The sequence below is a fragment of the Leptodactylus fuscus genome, chromosome 4 (assembly GCF_031893055.1).
Source record: "Leptodactylus fuscus isolate aLepFus1 chromosome 4, aLepFus1.hap2, whole genome shotgun sequence".
Lineage (NCBI taxonomy): Eukaryota > Metazoa > Chordata > Amphibia > Anura > Leptodactylidae > Leptodactylus > Leptodactylus fuscus.
This window is the reverse complement of record NC_134268.1, coordinates 68,231,882-68,254,701: the sequence shown is the minus strand read 5'-3', so window position 1 is coordinate 68,254,701 and position 22,820 is coordinate 68,231,882. Positions and strand designations below refer to the sequence as shown.

General features: G+C 41.1%; 1 protein-coding gene across 2 annotated transcripts in view; it reads left to right on the top strand.

The window, feature by feature from the left end:
- OSBPL1A (oxysterol binding protein like 1A) overlaps positions 1-21,938 on the top strand; it is an 85,722-nt gene extending 63,784 nt beyond the window's left edge. For both annotated transcript variants that reach the window (XM_075270592.1, XM_075270591.1), the window contains 11 exons: positions 4,348-4,423; positions 7,761-7,895; positions 9,162-9,259; positions 9,896-10,078; positions 10,647-10,754; positions 10,838-10,927; positions 14,620-14,746; positions 15,382-15,498; positions 16,032-16,155; positions 17,609-17,699; positions 21,541-21,938. In XM_075270592.1, coding sequence (XP_075126693.1) covers positions 4,348-4,423; positions 7,761-7,895; positions 9,162-9,259; positions 9,896-10,078; positions 10,647-10,754; positions 10,838-10,927; positions 14,620-14,746; positions 15,382-15,498; positions 16,032-16,155; positions 17,609-17,699; positions 21,541-21,643 — 1,252 coding nt within the window. In that variant the 3' untranslated portion in view covers positions 21,644-21,938. The remainder of the gene's footprint in view (positions 1-4,347; positions 4,424-7,760; positions 7,896-9,161; positions 9,260-9,895; positions 10,079-10,646; positions 10,755-10,837; positions 10,928-14,619; positions 14,747-15,381; positions 15,499-16,031; positions 16,156-17,608; positions 17,700-21,540) is intronic.
- The last annotated feature ends 882 nt before the right edge of the window (positions 21,939-22,820 follow it).

The window sequence follows — 22,820 nt, the reverse complement described above, 5'->3', positions numbered from 1 at the left end:
AGGTATACTATAGGCATATTTGGGGCACTAAACCACCAATCCATTAGGACATGTTGGTAGTTTAGTATCCCAAAATTGCCTGACAAGTTTCCTATCTGTATATGTTCACCTTTGAACACAGTTTTAGAAATAACAGAGTTAATTTCAATGAAAAATTTAGCAATTTTTTTCTAGTTTTCTTACAACATGTATTACAATTCAGAGCTACTTTTATAGAGACTTTACAGCTCAGACTTCCGCCAGAGAAGTGAATTTTTTTTCTACTGATATTATGAACATTTCAGAGCCTTGTTAATAAAAGGGGCATTATGTACAAAATATGAATGTATAGGGGAAGAATAGTATTTGCGCTGTTCCACGTGTACGGTACTTGCCTTGAGTCAATAAAATTATAAGAATTGAAAAAAAATATTGAAGGGTTTTTTCTTGATGGGGGAAATTTTTGATACTGATGACAGGCCAATCTGCTGTTCCAAGCAACCTCCAGTACTAGAACCTATACAGGGGATGGATCTAGAAGCACAGGGCTCCATTCTCTAGGCAAAGTGCAACTCTGCTCCCTTTCAAGTGAATAGCAGCAGTGTTGGAGTACAGCAGCCATACAGTGGATGGAGTCTTCTGCTTCCTGTATAAGTTGTAGTGATGGAGGCTACCTGATATTTACCGTCTGTTGCTGCCATCCTGGTATTTCCTTCCTTATCACACTCACTTTTAAACACTGAGTGAGTAGGTTAAATGTGCAATATATTTTTGTGCCAATAAACTCAAAGTTGCAAACTGCTATTTACAGTATCTTTTTTCAGACTTGCTGAATGCAGGACTTGATAAATTCCCTTCATTATGTTTTATTGTAAACTTTTGTCACAGATGCAGTTGATTTGCCATTATATTGTCCAGGGTCATGGAGTTAATGGGGCAAACGTTCGACTCCTCCTCCTATTTTTCCACCGTGCGGCTCCAACTCCTAATAGCTGAGAGCCGTGGTGAGACATAAGCAGCAAAGCTCCTCTAATCCTAAGGATAAGTCATCAATATCATTTGTCTGGAAATCCCCTTTAGGCTAAAGCCCCAAGTGGCATACTGCAGCAAAAAAGCGCTGCAGGGAAAGAAATGCAGCGGCAACGCTTCGCGATTCTTTCCGCAGTGTTTTAGACAGGAGGTTTCCTCTGCAGACATTCGGTTTCAATTATACCTATGGGGAAACTGACAATTTTGGAATTCATCGCATGTCCACACCGCAGTTTTTACCGCAAAGTGGGCATGCTCTGTAAAATACCCCAATTTTTTCCGCCACGTGGGGCGCTGGCCTTATGGTAAGGGCTCTTCGTCAACCTATTTTCATTTATTTCTGTGAAAACAGACAAATTGTCAGCATTATTGCATGTAGTAATATAGCAGGTAATAGGTATTGTAAATGTGAACATAATGGACCTTTTGGGAACACTTTCTGCTCCATTAGGTACAAAGGGGCCCATGACAAGCAGTAATTGTCTATATGGAGAGGTGTGTTGTACAGTCATTTCACTTGTGTTATGGGGAGGATAAAAGCACTTCAGTACTCATTTCATGAGATTGTTTGGCTGCTGAAGGGGTTTATGTCCATTGATACAAATGTCTCACTTGTTACTTTAACATGTAAAACGATTTTTGAAAGTTTAGGGGTTTTTTTTGTCATTTTTATTGTATCTTGAGGTTGTAGTGTTTATATTGGTCTTGTTTTATATTTTCTTAATAGTTTTTAAAGGTTGATACAGTGTATACATTGTGGTCTTCATTCACTATTTTCTGGCTCATCCATTATCTAGTTGATTATTCCTGAGCTAAAAAAGATCCCATTAACTAACCATGTGTACTATTACATTACATCACATCCTGGTGTGTCGCTTTAACAAACCAAATAGTACGGCAAGCAGCACTATTTGTCATCTTATAGTAGCTGGAAGGGGTGCTAATACAGGGGGGATCTATTATAGACCGAGAGGTGCTGCCACAGACAGCTGTGACGCAGACAGAGGCTGAAAATCAGGACTGTGGAGTTGGGATTGGGACAGTCTGGGATGGAGTTACTGACTCTGAACCCCGCTTCAAAATAAATAAATAAATTTCAATTATTTTATACAATCATTGGGATTGTGTAATTAATAATAATAATTAGATACATAGATTGTTACATATTTTGCTTTCATAGGAATTTAATCACTGTTTTTTTTCATGAATTAGAGGAGCTTTGTGACTTCTATCAGACCATGGCTGTCAGCCATTTTTGATGTCAGAGTCTGAGTCAGTGGTTTGGCCTACTGAGACCACAGCTCTGCTGGAAATGTCATCCGCTGCTAAAAGAACAACATTGGGTTTATTTGCCTACAATTGGTCCCAAGTACTCTAAATGACCTGGAAATGGGGCAGATCAGCCCTTGAGGTTGATGTGGATATACATGAAAGCTTGGTTATCTCTGCACTGGCATATTACACCTTACAGAGTCCCTATAATTCATATAGGTTTTTGTTCCCTTTGCTATGCTTTGCTTTGGTACTGACCACCACCCCTTCTCCTTCTTCTTTCTCTTTTCATTCTGTTGTCTTTGAATTCCCCTTTCGCTTGTTTGTTTAGTTTCTGGTCCCCCCCCCCCCCCTTTCTTTTTCTTATGTGTATTATTATATATAGTTATTTGGATATTTTCCCTACCACTGTTTGATATGAGATGCCATCCTCTTTATTTTGTGGGCTCACAGTCGCCCTATTGCACGGATGATACTAGTTTTTTTTAGGGGGGGGGGGGTTTCTTAATGCTGGATATCGAAATATTTCATTTTTTTTTTTTTTTTTTTTTTTTTTTTTTATTCTCCTGACTTAGGCTCGGATCTGCGCTCGCCCTCCATACGGGCATTCCATTCGCCACTCCGCATTTTCACCCTTTTTGGGCGGAAGCCAAACGGAAACCATGCGGTCCATTATAGTGTATGGGGTCCATGGGTTTCCTAAGGTAACCACTTTTGTATGCGGATTAGGTTTCCATTCGGAGGGATCCCCAAGTGAACCCCCAAATGGAAACCTGTACGCAGATGTGAACCTAACCATAACGATAGGTTTATGGATTGTGTAATATTCTCATTGTTTTTTGTATACATCAATACCCTGTCTTTATGTATATTATCCCACTTCATCACTGATTTTTAATATTGATTGCTTATCCTTAGAATATATTGTCTGTATAAGATCTGTGGGGATCCACATGTGGCAATCCCACCAGTTGGCTGATTCAGTGGGGCTTAGTGCTTGGGCAGTTGCTTTGACCTCTGAAGCCATGTCCATCAGTCAAGTGATCCTTCTGCTGCTCAGTCCCATTTACGTGAATGTTGCTGAGCTGCTATACCAGACACAGCCATGTGTTTATTTATAACGCTGTGCTAGATATGCAGTGAATATCATTCAGTTGATCGGGAAAGGTGTGTGTGTGTGTGTGTTTTCAACCTCTACTAATCTTGAAGAGAATGTTTCCAACACCATCTCTTTGCATCCATCATATGGTTCTGCTCCACTGATTCCAGTGACATTGGGATGGTTTCCCTGGGCCCCACCGTGCCTGAATAATAAGTGCTGTTAGTCTGAGCACCTAATATGCCAGTTAGACTCTGTACTGTCAGGTAGGTAGTCCTGGACTGTCTAGTCCTGGCTGGACTGCTTAGCACATAATGGCTCTGTGGTTAGCGCTCTTGCCTTAAAGTTGCAATCCAGGACCCCAAGATTTGCATGGAGTTTGTATGTTCTCTCCTTGTCCCTATATGGTCAGTGTTCACACGATCTGTAAAAGCACTGGGGGATATGTGTTATATAATGGCACTATATAAGTAAGCAAAATAAGTAAGGAACCGTAGGGGCTCCAAAAAAAAAAGAATTCCAACTGTGCTGTAGTGAAAGATCTAAATTGGTGACCTAAGGATAGGCCACCAATCTAAAAGTACCAGAACATCCCTTTAAGATGCCTCATCTAAATGTCACATTATACGTGAAGTATGCTATAAGTGTTGTATACATGCTCTGGTTGTCCAGTATGTCACCATGAAGCACCTGACAATATGACTGTAGCTGTGAGACATGACGCTATGTATAATGCATAAATAAAGTCATTATGATTTCTAGAAGGTTTCTGCTTTTCTAATTGAATGAATAACTGCGATGATGAAAGCTCATGATAAATCCGCAGTAAATCGGCATTCACAGCCAGCACCGCCTTTACATCACAAAGGGTCCGGCTATGCCTGTGGATTTACTGCATTAAAATGATGATTTATATTTCTAAACTCTGATGGTTCCCATGGCTGAACAATGTGTGTTTCTTTTGTCAGAACAACTTTGCCGTCCCCAATGTTTTCCAGAAATGATTTCAGCATTTGGAGTATTTTAAGAAAGTGCATTGGAATGGTAAGCATATTCTTCTCTACGATCTGTTCAATTACAGCCATTACAATCAACATTTATCTTCCTCCCATAAGGCGCAGACATGGTTCTGGCTTTTCTCTCGTCGTCTTCTCATTGGTTTCCACATTTCAAATGACATTGAAATGACAAGTACAATGGAAAATGATTGTAAGGACGTTCTGAATACTTGTGATTTGCTACATTTTCTGTTCTTTGTTGCAGCATAAATGACTTCCGTCCTATACGTAAAGTCACTTTCTAGTGTTTTATACATATAAAATCAGTTTATTCCATGGTACCTTATAATTTCCATCAATATCATGATAAAGCTACATACAAACATTTTTGGTATTTTATCTAATAATCTGCCAGAATTTCATTTTTTAAAATAAGCAATGATGATGTAAAAATAAGCCCTTTACTTTATTTTAAAGGGGCTCTATCAGCAAAATCATGCTGATAGAGCCCCACATATGCGTGCATAGCCTTTAAAAAGGCTATTCAGGCACCGTAAAAGTTATATTAAACTACACCCCCCCCCCCCCGTTTTAAAATAATAACCTAAAAAAGAATGTGCTCTACTTACGGATCGTGCACCCTGGGCGGGCATTCAGGGTGTGTCTTCATCTTCCTCCCCGCCTCTTCTTCCTTTGATGTCTTCGGGTCCCGTCCTCCTCCAGCGCTCGCGAACTGACAGTGATAGCCTGGGCGCATGCGCCGTTTTTTTATATCCGTGTCCGCGAGCGAGCGCCGGAGGAGGACGGGTCCCGAAGACATCAGAGGAAGAAGAGGCGGGGAGGAAGATGAAGACACACCCTGAATGCCCGCCCAGGGTGCACGATCCGTAAGTAGAGCACATTCTTTTTTAGGTTATTATTTTAAAACGGGGGGGGGTAGTTTAATATAACTTTTACGGTGCCTGAATAGCCTTGCACGCATATGTGGGGCTCTATCAGCATGATTTTGCTGATAGAGCCCCTTTAAACCTACGTTTGGACAGATAAGTGCTGCATTCATAAATAGTCCTGCTCTGAGAACTTTCTTCTCTGCCGGTTTAAATTATAAATGGACAGACCTGCATTATAGTCAATGGGGTTCTCCAGGCTCCATATGCAACCGCTGTTTTAGCCATCCACCTCTCCATTGTTCCAAACACTTTTCCTAAAGCTTGTTCCTTGTTAGTGTTTCCCAGCAGCCATCAGTGGAAACCAGACTCCGCATTGATGGCTCTTGTATACTATATTGCCAGTTTTTTTTTTCCTTGATAAACATGAAACGGATCAAACCAGGACGTGCTTTTCAAATGGTCTATAATAAAGGCTTTTCTGTCTACATTTACACCAAAATTTATGGTGTATAGCAGGGGTCCTCAAACTTTTTAAACAGGGGGCCAGTTCACTGTCCCTCAAACCATTGGAGGACTGAAATAGTTTTTTTTTTTTAAAAAAAAATAAAATTAAGATTATATGCTCCACAGTAACGCCCCCCAACAAACAGTATTATACTGTATGTTCCTCACTACACCCACCCACACAGTATTATATGCTCCTCAGTACACCCCCACACACAGTATTATATGCTCCTCAGTATGCCCCCCACTGTATTCTATGCTCCTCAGTACGCCACCCCCACACACACAGTATTATATGCTCCTCAGTACACCCCCACACAGTATTATATGCTCCTCAGTATGCCCCCCATTGTATTATATGCTCCTCAATACACCCCTCCACACACACAGTATTATATTCTCCTCAGTACGCCACCCACACACAGTATTATATGTGCCTCAATTCGCCCCCCCCCACACAGTATTATATGCTCCTCAGTATGCCCCCCACAGTATTATATGCTCCTCAGTATGCCCCCCACACTGTATTATATGCTCCTCAATACACCCCCTCACACACAGTATTATATGCTCCTCAGTACACCCCCTTCACACACACACACACACACACACACACACACACACACACACACACACACACACACTATTATATGCTCTTCAGTACGTGCCCCCCACACACACACTTACTACACACAAAGAGCCGCTGCGCGTTCTCCTCCTTCAGACTGCAGGCGTGCCTGCGTCAGGGCAGCACACTCTGCAGTCAGTATAGGCCACGGTAGTGCAGCCTATACTGACAGCTTTAAGTTGTATTCTCATTTGCAGATACAACTGAAAGCATCAAAAGCTCACTAACAGGGAATCCTATACTGGATTCCCCCTTAGTGAGTGATCCAGGTGACTGTGAGGGCAACATGCGGCGGGCTGGACAAATGTCCTCAGCGGGCTTCAATTTGAGGACCCCTGATGTACAGCATTTTTTTACATAGTTATGAACAATTTATGAAACCAAAAAGAACATATGAGACAGATTTTTCTCGTGCAAAGTAGACCAAGTGTAAAAGTATGAATTTACGGCAAGTTACTCAGTGTGCTGTAAATTCCTGTCGTGAGCTACAAAGATGTCTCCTCAGTAAGTGAGAGATGGTTTGTGTCTGCTTATTTTCTGCCACAAATTGTAGGGTTTTTAAGATGTCTGCCAAATATTTGTTCCTTAAAGCATGCAAGATAAATTTTTGCCTACATATTTTGCACCAAAAAATTCTAGATCTTTATTGCATGCGCCAAATATGTGTCTCGTAAACCTCGACACATTTAGTCCAATGGTATTTGAGTCAGAATTTTTTTCGCTTTATATTTATGAAGGTCCGTACAATAGATTTGTAATTTGTGACTGTTCAAAATTTGACGGTATTGATAAATATGTCCCAACGTGTCAATGACCACTGCGAGTCCCATATGTGGAAGCACAAACTGGATTCACACGTGAAAAATGCTCATGTGAAGGTGCCCTCAGTCAGTGCTGTGCTACCATTGGCTGTAGCTGCACGGAGCAGATGACATTGCAGCCCTTCTTCTGCCTGCATGTCTTTGGAAAGAGTTCTGCTCTCTTGTAGCTGACTCTGTGAAAGTATAATGGTCTTCAGTATTCTGCACTGCTAGCGGGAGAGGGAGGTAGCGATGACGTCAGGATACATTCAGATTTAGGTAAATGCACTTCTGGCATTCATAAGAAAACACGTGTTACTGTGATTCATGTGTATAAACCATTATCTGTAAATGTAGGTGTTCTAGAAAATGTAGAAATGACTCTTCTCTGAATGTAAATGTTATAGAAAAGCGTAAAAATGACTCGAAGTACAGTCAGAATGTATATATCGATTCCCAAATGATTATGATGTCCTTACAGCAGAAGCAGACTGTAAGAGTTTTCCTGAATCTATAATGCATTTAATAATAACGCAGACGTGTTTCTTCTGACTATTACAGGAATTATCCAAGATCACAATGCCTGTCATCTTCAATGAGCCGCTGAGCTTTCTACAACGCCTATCAGAGTATATGGAGCACACGTACCTCATCCATAAAGCAAATCTGTGTACAGACCCCATAGAAAGAATGCAGGTGATCTCCTGACTGAAAAATGTTTGTATGCCATAAACTGCACAGATTATTTATTATTTATTATTATTATTATTATTATTATTATTATTATTATTATTATATTCCTTCTAATAATTACTGTGTTGGGTCTTTGGAAGATGTTCAGCATTCCTTCTGCCTGAATGACAAATGTATATTGCTTCTCAGAATATTTTATAGTAATGCTGTAGTCTGGGTTTATGAAATATAGATTGAAGAGGTGGTAAATGGGCAAATAATGGCGCCCATCAGACTGGGAATTTATCCCACAAACTACCTGTTCAATATGTGTCCGAACAATCATTGTGGCTAAAAAAAAAATAGTGATAAAGACACGGGGATATTTGTGAAACTGTCTAAAAGGAAAATAGTCAAAGCAACAAAATCAGAGGGCCCTGAAACGAATATAGTATACCCCCTTCAGTATGCATTGGCCTGTGTTTGTGTTTTCTTGTTGATCTGCACTCTTGTTGGCCCAGATTCCACTTTGTTTTTTTGTGTTTTTTTTTTTTAAAAGGTAGATTGTGAGCCCCATATAGGGATCGCAATGTACGTTGTTTTTTTAACAGGAGTGACCATTCCTCAGGATGTAAGTTCCTGAAATTGGCTCAGTAATCGGGTATGAAATAGGTTATGTAGACAGTGTACAGGGGTCTCTTGGCCAAATTCACAGAGCCCTGTACCGTTATGTGCTTCAGATTATCTAAGATTATCTCCATAATACGGAGCCATGTGATGGTACCATATGACGACATACAGAGTACCTATGACTGTCCAGCTCTGAAGTGAAGTCACTGTAGGAAACAAAATCTGGCAAAATATAAATACATTTTGGTAACCATTTTATTACTGTACAATACAGTACAAAATGATGATGATGACTTTCAGACTTTCATTTTCTTCAGATAGGTCGTCTCTATCATATCCATGGGCACTCCTATTGATCGGCAGATTAAAGGTTCTGCAGCACTTTGGAATCGGGCACAGACAGCTCCATACATTGTGTAGTGGCCATGTGTGGGTACTGCAGTTCAATCCTATTCAAGTTAATAAGGTTGTCTGCAGTTTCCTGTATAGCAGTAGCACTTCCAGCTCCCTATGAAGGCACAGTAGCCACAGAGCTAAGATTATGATGCTGCTCCTTCATTGATTAGAATTGGGCTCCATTAGGAAGTGATCTGCACTTTTACGTTACATTACATCTTTAATTCAAACCCATTTTTATCCAATTTTTTTTATCTTTATCAGTGTGTTGCTGCCTTTGCAGTCTCAGCAGTTGCATCACAGTGGGAACGTACGGGGAAACCATTCAACCCTCTCCTTGGTGAAACATATGAATTAGTGCGGTAAGAGGAATTAATGTGATATAAGAAATGTCTGTGTATAATAATAAGCCTCGACTACTAGTCATATTGGTATTCTTTACTATATAGTACTAAAATGATATATTATACTAGTGATGCAACAGGAACTTGTAATAACATTGTAAGTAAGATGAGACTGGCTCCTGTCTCTCCATGGTAAGACTATGGCTTCAGTAGTATTTACGGTGACTAGCTGCCCCAGTACCAAGCCACCATGATCAGTTTTCACAAACCATTTTCATTGATCTTGCTGTGATTGCAAATAAAGATCAGCAAACTTGTGAAAATCGGCTTTGCTGACATTTTGAGTTTCCTATTTTTTTTTTTTTGTAGTACAGACCTGTTGTTTCTCCGTGTAAGGCAGTGCAGTCTGAATTGTGGCTATACTTCAGTTCTGCCTTCATTGCTTCAGGGGCAAATGAAGTAACAGGAATGTATAATTAATAAAATATACAATATAACAAGTAAAGATAAACATAAAGATATACTAGCAAATAAAGATTAAATATAATTATCATTTTCCAACGTTGTATATTTTGTATGCACGTAGTGGACATGTTGGATTCATTGACAGTATTTTCTGCCAGGCTACACAATGTCTGTATTTTTGTGTTTTAGTGATGATCTTGGATTTAGACTCATTTCTGAACAGGTCAGCCACCATCCACCTATTAGCGCTTTCCACGCAGAAGGTATTTCTAATGACTTTGTCTTTCATGGATCAATCTACCCAAAACTTAAGTTCTGGGGGAAGAGTGTTGAAGCAGAACCCAAAGGAATAATAACACTAGAACTTCTTAAGTAAGTAGAGCCTACAGTGTTAATACATACAGTATTTTGTTATGAGTTTTTTTGGTTTTATTTTTTTTTATTTTTTAGACATAACAGAGTGAGGTCAATGAGTATCAGCAGCTTGTCATTCTAGTACATGGAAGGCTATTTATATTATTAGCAACATGCTTCTAATGTACAGATTTAAGGACAAATCTGCCCCTTGCAGACTGTTCAAAAAAGGACGCCCTACTATAATAACCTGGACTGCCCTTTATTTTCAGGAATTGTCTAACCAAACATACCTTAGCAGTTCTAATTAGAGATGAGCGAGTACTGTTCGGATCAGCCGATCCGAACAGCACGCTCCATAGAAATGAATGGATGCACCTGGTACTTCCGCTTTGACGGCGGCCGGCCGCTTAACCCCCCGCGTGCTGGCTACGTCCATTCATTTCTATGCGAGCGTGCTGTTCGGATCGGCTGATCCGAACAGTACTCGCTCATCTCTAGTTCTAATGTATTGGACATGGCCGATCCTGAGGCCACTTAATGGAGATTAGTGGATATTAGCTGGATATATGTTTCTGTTTCATAGGCACAATGAGGCTTATACATGGACAAACCCTACTTGCTGTGTACATAATATAATTGTTGGCAAACTATGGATTGAGCAGTATGGAAATATGGAGATCACTAACCACAAGTAAGTTTTTATGTCAACGGTTTCCTTTTTCCAGACTTGGCAACATTTGTGTAGACCAGATAATATTGTACATCCATTTATAGGACTGGTGATAAATGCATCCTCACTTTCAAGCCTTGTGGTCTGTTTGGGAAGGAATTACACAAAGTGGAAGGATATGTCCAAGACAAGAGGTAAGTGGATACAGGATTTTATAGCATTAGGATTTTATGGCCTAATCTAGGTTTACATAGGTTGTGTTTCATGAGATGTGTTAATGGATCCTGTTCTCACATTTATTATTGCGTCCTTACTATTATAGGAAGAAATTTTATTGTTCTTGTTTATAGTCTTGTACAATATGATATAACATGGAATATATACACGCTTCCTCCCTTAGCAGACTCGCGTGCTAATTCACATACCAGCCAGAAAGCTCTCATAGACTTAAATAGAAAAAGTGACTTCCAACTTGTGTGTGAATTGGCAGATCTGTCTGCCGATCACATGAACTTGTGTTGTAGAGGTTACCAAGTGTATAAAGTGAATAATGTGCCAGCATATAGCCGCATCATTCAATGTACATTAGTATGTCCTGTACCACAGTGCTAGAGATTATAACTGGAGTGGGGCTTCAAACTAGTTACCCCATTATGGACCCTTATCCCCTCTCCAAAGGTGTCCCAGTGATCAGGAGGACAGAGGACCAAATGTCCCCATAAGTCCTCCTTGTGAATGGAGCACCAGTGCTCTTGTGAGGATAACACTCCAGGGGCTTCAGGGAGAGTTTTAGTTGCCTGTTCTCCTGATCACTGGGGGACTTGGCAATCAGGTCAACAGCGATCTCATACTTTATTCCCTGTCCTGTGGATAGGGAATAAGTGTCATATGTGCAGGGCCGCCGATAGGCCAGTACTACTGCTACTGGCGTCAGGGGCCCGGCCAAATTGAAAAATGGGGGGGGGGCCCGGTTTTGGCCTGCCACCGTGTGCCGGCGCCCGTAGCAGTCATTGTATGTCCTATTTCAACTCAGATCTGCATCCAGAGGTCAGCTCCTCGCTTCGCCGCTGCGCGCCTCTCTCGCTGACACATATGCGGCTGAAGCGAGGAGCTGACACAGCTACTGGCTTGTAGACGCATTGTGATCACATCGCGTCTACAAGCCAGTAGGCAGCAGCGGCGAAGCGAGGAGCTGACACAGGTCAGCTCCTCACTTCGCCGCTGCGCGCCTCTCTCGCTGACACATATTCGGCAGCGGCTGAAGCGATGAGCTGACCTGTGTCAGCTCCTCGCTTCGCCGCCGCCGCTACTGGCTTGTAGACGCGATGTGATGACGTCACATCGCGTCTACAACTGTGCGCCAGTGAGAGAGAGGCGCGCAGAGAGCTGCGAGGGAACGAAGGAGAAGGTAAGTGTAATGTCATGTACGCAGAGGTGGAACGTGAAACTGGGGGCAGATGAAGGAGAGGACGGCATGACACTGGGGGCAGAGATGGAGAGGATGGCATGACACTGGGGGCAGAGATGGGAGTACATGAATCTGGGGGCAGAGATGTGGAGACATGAATCTGGGGGCAGAGATGGAGAGGACGGCATGACACTGGGGGCAGAGATGGAGGGGACATGAATCTGGGGGCAGAGATGGAGGGGACATGAATCTGGGGGCAGAGATGGAGGGGTAATGAATCTGGGGGCAGAGATGGAAGGGGGACATGAATCTGGGGGCAGAGATGGGGGGCATGAATCTGGGGGTAGAGATGGGGGACATGAAACTGGAGGGGACATGAAACTGGGGGCAGAGATGGAGGGGGAGACATAAAACTGGGGGCAGATGAAGGGTGTATATGAAGCTGGGGGAGAGATAGAGGGGGGACATATAATGTACGGGTGACTGTAGGAGGATTATACTGTGTGTGGGCACATGAAAAATTAATGAGAATGGGCAGAGTCAACATAACAGTGGGTGGGGCTAAATCTGCCGCGGCGCGCAAAGCGCGCCACACATTTTGTCCCTCTTTTGGTTCTTCAAAAGTTGGGAGGTATGGGTACAGGGGGCAATGGAAAGATGTTAGAAGGTGGACGGGGGGGATTGTTGGGGCATCGGGTGTGCGGCACTGCGGAGAGGGAACTGGGGCAATAATATATAAGTTTTTAGGGAGCGTTCACACTACCGTCGGTGTCCGACATGTAGTGTCCGCTCCTAGTGTCGGCTCAAAATCTGTCACGGACACTAGGAGCGGACACTAGATGTGTCCGTGACACCTGCATGCAGGGTTCCTCTGTCCGCTTGAGAAGTCGGACATCTTCTCTTGCGGACAGGGAAGGACGGGCACGGAGTGCAAAAGAACGCACCCGATGCCCATTCAAGTGAATGACAGATGTCACGGACACATCTTAGTGTCCGCTCCTAGTGTCCGTGACAGATTTGGAGTGGACACTAGGAGCGGACACTACATGTCGGACACCAACGGTAGTGTGAATGCTCCCTAACTGATCTCCAGACCAGATAGACTGAGGGTTGGAGTCAGCACCTACTCTGTAGTCTAAATGAATGTTCTGACTGCAGCTGTATAATTTATAGGCAATTTTTTGCAGTTTTTCCCTGACAAACACCTATTGAATAGGGAGTGTATGAGGGGATTTCTACACGCATATTAGACACTCCATGGTGGTTAGGAATAAATGGTGCAGGAAATACATTATTTTAAATAATTTTTTTTGTACCCAGGGGAATCATTTTAATAGGAATATCAATAAAGATTAGTTTTTAATTGCCATTTTTCTGTTTTGGATTGGTTAGAAATAGAGATTCTGGTGGATGTTTATGTTTTGTGTATTTAACATCCAATTGTTTTCCAGCATTGCTTATTAATAGAGCCATGAAAAACGGACAGCACATGGATATACTGTTTGCTGTTTTTTCATGTTCCCATAGACATAAGTAGAAGAGTCTGGTCTGAAAAAAAGACCAAAATAGCAAATGAGTTGGACAAGACGCTGACAAGCCCTTGCACAGCTGCATACCGGTCTTTCTTGAAAGGTTATGTGAGCTAGAAATTTTTGGTATAGGATGACTTAGTTCAACTGTCTTATTTGAAGTTGGGAAGGATTTTTTTCCTCTGATGGGACAATTGGCATCCCGACCTCATGGGGTTTTTGCTTTCCTCATAATGAACTTGGCAGCTTTCTAGGTTGGTCTTGATGGGCTTGTGTCTTTATCCAACCTCATCTACTATGTTACCATATCACTTGAAAAAAAAAAAAAAAAATCCAGCAATTCGGAGGAAAAACATACTAAAAACTCCAGCGTCCATAAAAAAAAAAAAAAAAAAAAAAAGGTAAAAAACTTTCACATAACAGGGATCCATGAAATAAGAAACCATAAAGTCAGCTTACGCGTTTCAGGGCAACCAACACGAGCCCCTTACTCATAGCCTGTTATGTGAAAGTTTTTTACTAATGTTTGACGCAGAGGATTAAAGGTTATATTTTATATGGATGCTGGAATTTTTAGTATGTTTTTCTGGTTACTGTTTCCCAGTTGCCAATCTGGGTGTGTTCCGTGCATCTGAATTGGACTCATATTCTTATTTACTGTACTTGAGCTTAGTCACATTGGTTATTTTAGTTGAGTGGTGATATTTTTGTATTGTTTAATCCGGAGGAAACCCAGTATTTTTTTTTTTTTTTTTTTTTTTTTTTTTTTTTAACTTGGCTTTTAATATTTCCATGAAGAAAGAATTGCATAAAACGACATCATTCAGAACAATCCATGTTAGATTATGCGTTTCGGATCTCTAGGTTCCTTACTTATGCTATTAATACCGTAGTTGGTGACCATTTAACTTGTATGCGTTTCACTTATGCATTTTTATTTCATATGCAGCAAAAAGAAACTTTGTTCTCTATATGGAAAGTGGACCGAGTGTCTCTATAGCCTTGATCCTACTGCTTTTGACACCTTTAAAAGAAATGACAAGAAAAATGGAGATGATAAGAAAAACTCCAAACAGGTAAATGCTATCAATAGAGAAGTATATCAAAGAGGTTGTCCAGGGCAAAAAAAAATATTTTTAAAATAGGCTGAGAGAGGTGAAAGAAAAACATAATTCACCTGTCCCTGTTCCGGTATCCTCCCTGCATGTTCCAATCCTTCTGCTGGGCTGTCTTCTCAAAGTGAAACTCCTCGCCGGCGGTGACACCCCAGATCCCGCCTGCTGAAGCCGCTGTTTGGCCTCAGCGGCTTCAGGAAGAGGCGCCGGGATGTCACCAGTAGTAATGTCACATGCCCGTCACTGAGGCTGCTGAGGCGCTGTTCTGTGTAGCTGCATTGTAGGAGCTTAGCTAAGATCTTGTGGGTGTTTGACAAAAAACTGACTGCTCCCAGTAGAGATAAGAATAAAGCTCTGGGATATAATCTATGTATTAATAACATTACTTTTTATATTCCAATAAATTGCAAATGATGGAATACTAGTATTCATTCAGTGATATGTTCTCCCAACCTGCTATCAGGCCAGTTAAGTCAAAAGCCCAAAGCAATGCTATACAAGTTCTGGTAGACAAGTGACAACATACAGCGGCTGTATTTGTTTCTTCCTCTATGTGTGAATATAACTGCATGTATAACATCCTCTACTTTTAACAGTCTGGAAGTTCTGATGAGCCTGATGAAATGCCATTACCAGACTCCGAGAGCGTGCAGGTTATTCCAGGGAGTAAACTGCTGTGGCGAATAGCCCCTCGACCAGCCAACTCCACACAGGTTAGCCTCATTGCACCCTTTTTTTAAACATAGACAGTACTAGTCTCAGTCCTAGAGCAGATGTAACAGCCATTAAACCAATATTAGTATTAATATTTGTAGCGAACATTCACTTGGTAAGACAATAGATATTGCGGAATGTACCATAGCACAAAAATGGCGCAATGGTTGTTAATTCAGTATGCCGCAGATGTAGCAGTCAGAAAAATGAACCCACTTGTATATTTGAGGACTTGGAGCAATTCCCTAATATACTTCTGTTACCTAGATGTTTCACCTAACAAGTGGTAGTGATTGAGATAATGGTCACACAAGCGCCCTTCTTATGACGGTATATACCAGTATACATCACAGTGCTATACATCATTCTTATCTATGCATTTCCTGAAAATATTAAACAATTCACCAAATGAATGGAAATGCAATATATTAATGAATATATACCACATCCTCATTGACACAACGCTCATTCAGTGATGTACTGTACACTATACATTCAACGTTCACTGAAATGTCTGCCTGTTTTGTTACAGATGTACAACTTCACCCACTTTGCTATGGCCTTGAATGAACTGGATAAGGGCATGGAAAAGATAATACCCAAGACGGACTGCAGACTGCGTCCTGATATTAGGGCAATGGAAAATGGAGATATTGGTAATTCTTACATCTACAATAACCAACAATGAATTGGTTACTTGTTTACTTGATTTTCATCTTTTTTTTTTTTAGGTGTTTGTTTTTTTTTTTTTTTTTAACAGTAATCTGACCTGGGTAGAAAATCTATTAATGGCTACCACAAACAAAGTTCATTTGGTAAAAGGCAGCCATAACTAAACTACTTTGCCCAATGTCAGATTTCATCAATGAAAGTTAAAAGAATATATCAATATCGGAGCCATGTGGGTGTGATCTATAGCAACCCGCTAAGCTGCAGTGGTTTGATTCAAGCCCACCATGAATATTGTCAGGTTGGCCATGCCTACTCGGTAGCCCACAATATTCCAGCCCCCTAGAGTGCTGTCAAGTCCCCACTAGAGATCAGTGAGTAGTATTCGATCGAGTAGGTATTCAGTTGAATACTATGGTATTCGAAATACTCGTACTCTGTCGAATACCAGTAAAAATTCGCAGTAAATACGCAGTAAAAATTCAATTCCCCTCCCACCTTCCCTGGCGCTTTTTTTTTTACACCAATAACTGCGCAGGGAAGGTGGGACAGGGACTAGGATAATGTAGGCATTGGAAAAAAACGTATACAGTCATTCACCGGCTGAATCAGTAGCAGCAGCAGCAATAATAATAATAATCCTGGCACTTGGGTGTGTTAGATGCCCCCAGCCATGCTTCCCCTGAAACGAGCATGTTTTTCCCATAGACTATAATGGGATTCGATATTCGAACAAATAGTCGAATATTGAGGTCTACTCAAATCGAATTTTCGAATATTTCACTACTTGCTTATCTCTAGTCCCCACATTTAATGTCCCCCCCACCATATAAATGATATCCCCTGATGCCCTCCTTATATTAACTCTTACTGTTCCCTGATCTCCTTGTATTAATATTCATCTAATATCCCCTGAGGCCCCTTATATTAATTTATATTAATATTCTCCGTAATGTCTTCTGATGCCCTGCCTTATATTAATATTTCCCCAATGTCCCCCACGCCTCCTTATATTATTATTTCTTACTTATTTTACCCTCTTATATTAATATTCCCAACTGTAGGTCCCCAATGTTTCTTCTATTAATTTCCCCTCTTCCCCACAAGTGTTGTAGCTGGAACCACTGTGAACGCTCTAGAGTAGGAGGCACAGTGTAGTGATATGGTTGGCCACCCATTTACTCTAGTTCACCACACAAAAGTTTGGTTAGCCACAATACAGCCAACCAGCCAATTGTCAATGGTACTTTGAACAGAGAACTCTTACAATGTAATGTCTTTACATCTGATAGTGACAACCTCTCCTTAGAATTCTAAAAGTCACCATAAAAAGTGCAAAACTGTTTGGATCTCATTAAGATCTTCTCTATAAGATAATATATATATAAAGTTGCATGATTCAAAATATTAATAAATAACTGTTATCTACTTATTTTTAAGACACTGCAAGTGAAGAAAAGAAGAGGCTAGAAGAAAAACAAAGAGCAGCTCGGAAGAATCGTTCGAAGTCAGATGAAGACTGGAAAACAAGGTTGGTAGGAAAAGAAGAGTTTCTACTTTATCTTTTTCTGGGATACTCTTTGGATGGCCAATTGTTAGTATAGACCGATAGTATAGAATCGATATCTGATTGTTTGTGGGACCGACACACTGAAGTGAATGGGAGCTGAATATACAGTATCCAAACAGAGAGTGTATGAAAAAAGTGCTGTGTTCATTTTGAGCAAGTCCCAGGTCTCTCAATTTTAGGTTGCATGGGACCCAGATGTAGCAGGAAATTAGATGTAATGTTCAGCCTTTGTGCACATACCCATACCTACCCTTGATACAACTGGGCAATTCCATTTTGTACCACTTCCACCACATTCTTAATTCTTTCTCCAGCTTCTAGTACATTGCACATAATATTAAATGATGCCATTATGATGTATAATTTGCCCCACAAAAAATAAGCCCTTATACAGCTCTGTGAAAGAAAAAAAAGTTATGGATTCTGCAAGTGGGGCTAGAAATTGAAGATACAAGGGGAGTTAATGGATCATAAACCTCTAATACATAATATAATTGTGTGTTTAAAAAAAACCCTGGAGCTTGAAATTATTATTGGAATACAAAGAAAGAAACTAGGACGACCTGGTAGATTACCAAAGACCATTAAATCCAGCCTTCTGACATGTGCATTACAATTTTATGGAAATGCAAGCTCAAATTTGTGGTGTTTAGAAGCCACTGTATGAGCCTTGGTTTGGCCAGGGGAAGAAGATACATATGTAGCGAAGAATCACTGTGATTAGTGGTAGTGGTCTCAGAACTGTGGACTGGTCACACCAGAGCCCAAACATGAGCAACATTGAATGTGTTTAGTATTACGGTACTTGGATTGTGGGAAACAGAAATGGCACCCAACTAATAAGAGTTAATTTTAGAGATCTCAGGAAGAAGCTCTGGGTAAATTTCTATAGGTAATCTAAGAGTCATGTCCCCCTCGATCACGGTCTATTGAAGAAAGGATGTCGGAGATGATGGCAGGTTGAATAGCAGACTGTCACCATGGATACTTGCCTGAAAGCAAGTCTCACAAAAAGAATATCAACTATGAAAATAAAGGCAAGGAAATTCTGAGAAAACGGAGAGATGTTTGATCATCGAGACTTCTATGAATATATACACTCACCGGCCACTTTATTAGGTACACCTGTCCAACTGCTCGTTAACACTTAATTTCTAACCAGCCAATCACATGGCGGCAACTCAGTGCATTTAGGCATGTAAACATGGTCAAGACAATCTCCTGCAGTTCAAACCGAGCATCAGTATGGGGAAGAAAGGTGATTTGAGTGCCTTTGAACGTGGCATGGTTGTTGGTGCCAGAAGGGCTGGTCTGAGTATTTCAGAAACTGCTGATCTACTGGGATTTTCACGCACAACCATCTCTAGGGTTTACAGAGAATGGTCCGAAAAAGAAAAAACATCCAGTGAGCGGCAGTTCTGTGGGTGGAAATGCGTTGTTGATGCCAGAGGTCAGAGGAGAATGGCCAGACTGGTTCGAGCTGATAGAAAGGCAACAGTGACTCAAATAGCCACCCGTTACAACCAAGGTAGCCAGAAGAGCATCTCTGAACGCACAGTACGTCGAACTTTGAGGCAGATGGGCTACAGCAGCAGAAGACCACACCGGGTGCCACTCCTTTCAGCTAAGAACAGGAAACTGAGCCTACAATTTGCACAAGCTCATCGAAATTGGACAATTGAAGATTGGAAAAACGTTGCCTGGTCTGATGAGTCTCGATTTCTGCTGCGACATTCGGATGGTAGGGTCAGAATTTGGCGTCAACAACATGAAAGCATGGATCCATCCTGCCTTGTATCACCGGTTCAGGCTGGTGGTGGTGGTGTCATGGTGTGGGGAATATTTTCTCGGCACTCTTTGAGCCCCTTGGTACCAATTGAGCATCGTTGCAACGCCAAAGCCTACCTGAGTATTGTTGCTGACCATGTCCATCCCTTTATGACCACAATGTACCCAACATCTGATGGCTACTTTCAGCAGGATAATGCGCCATGTCATAAAGCTGGAATCATCTCAGACTGGTTTCTTGAACATGACAATGAGTTCACTGTACTCCAATGGCCTCCACAGTCACCAGATCTCAATCCAATAGAGCATCTTTGGGATGTGGTGGAACGGAAGATTCGCATCATGGATGTGCGGCCAACAAATCTGCGGCAACTGTGTGATGCCATCATGTCAATATGGACCAAAATCTCTGAGGAATGCTTCCAGCACCTTGTTGAATCTATGCCACGAAGAATTGAGGCAGTTCTGAAGGCAAAAGGGGGTCCAACCTGTTACTAGCATGGTGTACCTAATAAAGTGGCCGATGGGTGTATGTTTTCAGTTTTTTTCTGGATGTTGAAGTCAATCCAGCTCCACAGATAGATAGGTTAGGATCTCCTGACTCAAGCAGTGTATCCCCCTTGTGAATCGGTGCTGGTGTTGCCAAAATATTTCTGTTTTTAGCAATATGCAAATGAGCTATTTGGAGCAAGAGCAATGGCAATGCCCTTGCTGTTCCAAAGAGTTCACTTATATATTTACAAAAACAGCAATATCTTGACAACAGAGACATCGAATCACAAGGAGATACACTGTTTGAGTCAAGTGACTTATCCGTGGGGCTGGTTTGATATGCTGGGTTCTGGTAACAGACTCCCTTTTAATGGGTTGTCTAGGATGTACAAACATTTCTACATCAGGAAATGGGATGACACCGAAAAATAACAATACTCATAACTTTATATGTAATTTTGAGCTGACAGATTCCCTTTAAAGATAAACACATCTCAAGCCCTGTAAGATACAAAGGTTTTCCAGACTGCGTTTTTATTGCAGATCGCTGCTCCATTGCGTTTCTGACTTTTATAAATACGTAAAGAGCTTTGGTGGCATGTAATATGCAGTATGAGCTTTGGTCAGCGCTGCAGACTATCACCCCTAATTCACTCCAAGGTCTGCCCACCACAGGGTGAAGGAAAGACAACTTTTCAAAAGTCTTCACCAAGCAAAGTATACACTACTGTGCATGCCTGATGACGTCACAGTGCAAACAGAAGCGCAGTACATGCTACTAGTACAAGCGGCTCTTCCTATTGCACTGTGACATCATTGAGCATGCACAGTAACATGTGCTGGCTGAGCACTTTCAGAAAGCTGGGCTGTCCATCATCCAAAGTCTTTGGCAAGCGCTGTCCATGCTTCTGCGCATGCCTGATGACTTCACAGTGCATATGTAAGCGCCGCTTGTACTAGTAGCAGGTACTGCACCTCCTGGTGCACTGTGACATCACCAGATATGCATAGTAGCGTGTTCTGTGCTTGCTGGAGACAGATGGCTGTCTTCCACCCCTAAAGCCCTTTTCTTGCTTTTTTTTTTTTTTTTTTTTTTTTTTTTATATTGCAGACCGGCACTTTGTTGCAGTTGGAAAACTTTTTCTCAAACCCTTTTAGGATACCGTGTTTAACTTTATATTCATCTGACAGACTCCCCTAATTCTTCACTGCTCCAGTGCCATTGCTTCAGTAGTCCAGCCAGATGACCCATTAATCTCTGCTTATATCCTTCCGTGATGATGTGCCATTCCTTACATATGACTACCAATGCCAGGAATTCACTGCAGCAGTGATGTGTGATGTCATGTATGTGACATCATGGCCGCAGGAAGTATATCCCAGGTCATGCTCTTGGCTAAGTTTTTGTATATACTGGACAACTCCTTAAATAACCAATACACACAAGACATACAATGCACTTCTTTGAAATATCTGACGATACATAAAATATATTTTTACATAAAATGAATTCTGTTTGCAGGTGGTTTTATCAAGGTCCCAATCCACACAACAATGCACAGGACTGGCTCTACTCTGGGAAGTATTGGGACAGAAGTTACACAGGTTTACCCGATATCTATTGATCATGGTGCACTGCCATGAGAGGAATCTTTTCAGCTGTATGAAATGTAGATTTGCGTGTTCTGACTTTTCATGCAACTTGCACCTTTACAACCCCGTAGCACTTAATCTAAGCAATCCTACTGGATTAGTTGCCTTTCTGTAAAGAAAACAAAGCAATATATGAGGCAACCGTCTGACCATAAACACCAGTAGGAAGTCTAGTGTTGAACTGGTGCTGGCAGATATACATTCATGTCTAGGATTTCAAATTTTATGTGAAACACAAATCTATATATTGAGAAATAAACATTATTTTGATAAGCTTGAAAAATGTTCATTGCATAAGGAATGTCAGGAAATGAAAGTGGATTATTGTAGATTTCACTTATGAGCAGAGATGGCTTTGTGGATCTCCACACACACAGTGGGGATATGATCCAAAGGTTATTCATTGATCTAGGACTTTCATTACTGCATATTAAGGAAAGCATTGCAATTGTGTATAGTATACTTATATTTTTAAAGAACACTTGTTATTGTCGATAGTGAGAAATAAAATAGAATTTCAGGGATAAATCAGCAATTTACATCATATTTAACTGTAACTGGGCAAATCTCAATACTTAAATCCTATAATACGATATATAAAGTTTATATATATATATATATATATATATATATATATATATATATGAGAGCATCAACACTTATCTTTGATTGTAACAGTAACGTAACATTGCATATGTGAGCCTTTAGTTTTAGATACTATAGCTATGCTATCAACATATATATTATACCACACATACCAGACTCCTTTATCTATATTACCTGTCCTCATGCCTCTGATGCTAGTAGATCTAGTAAAAGTCTCTTTCAGATCTCTGATTTCTTATGTGCTGAATTAGGTATAGTAAACACAAAAAATGCACAAAAAATCTGAGCGATTCCTTCCTTCATCATCTTCTTTGCTTGGTCCAATTTTTGTTTATTTTGGTTTTGCTCACCATATAAAGAGCAGGAGCCTCCCCGCTGTGCACTGTCTGCAGGCCCACCACCCTGAAATTAAGCCATCCATTACTTATGTGAAATATACTTACCTAGTGCCCTCTGTTCCAACCAACGTATTCTTCCAGTCCTCCATCACAAAATCTAAGATGGCATCTTCACTAATGGTGTCTGTAAACCACAGACATGCCT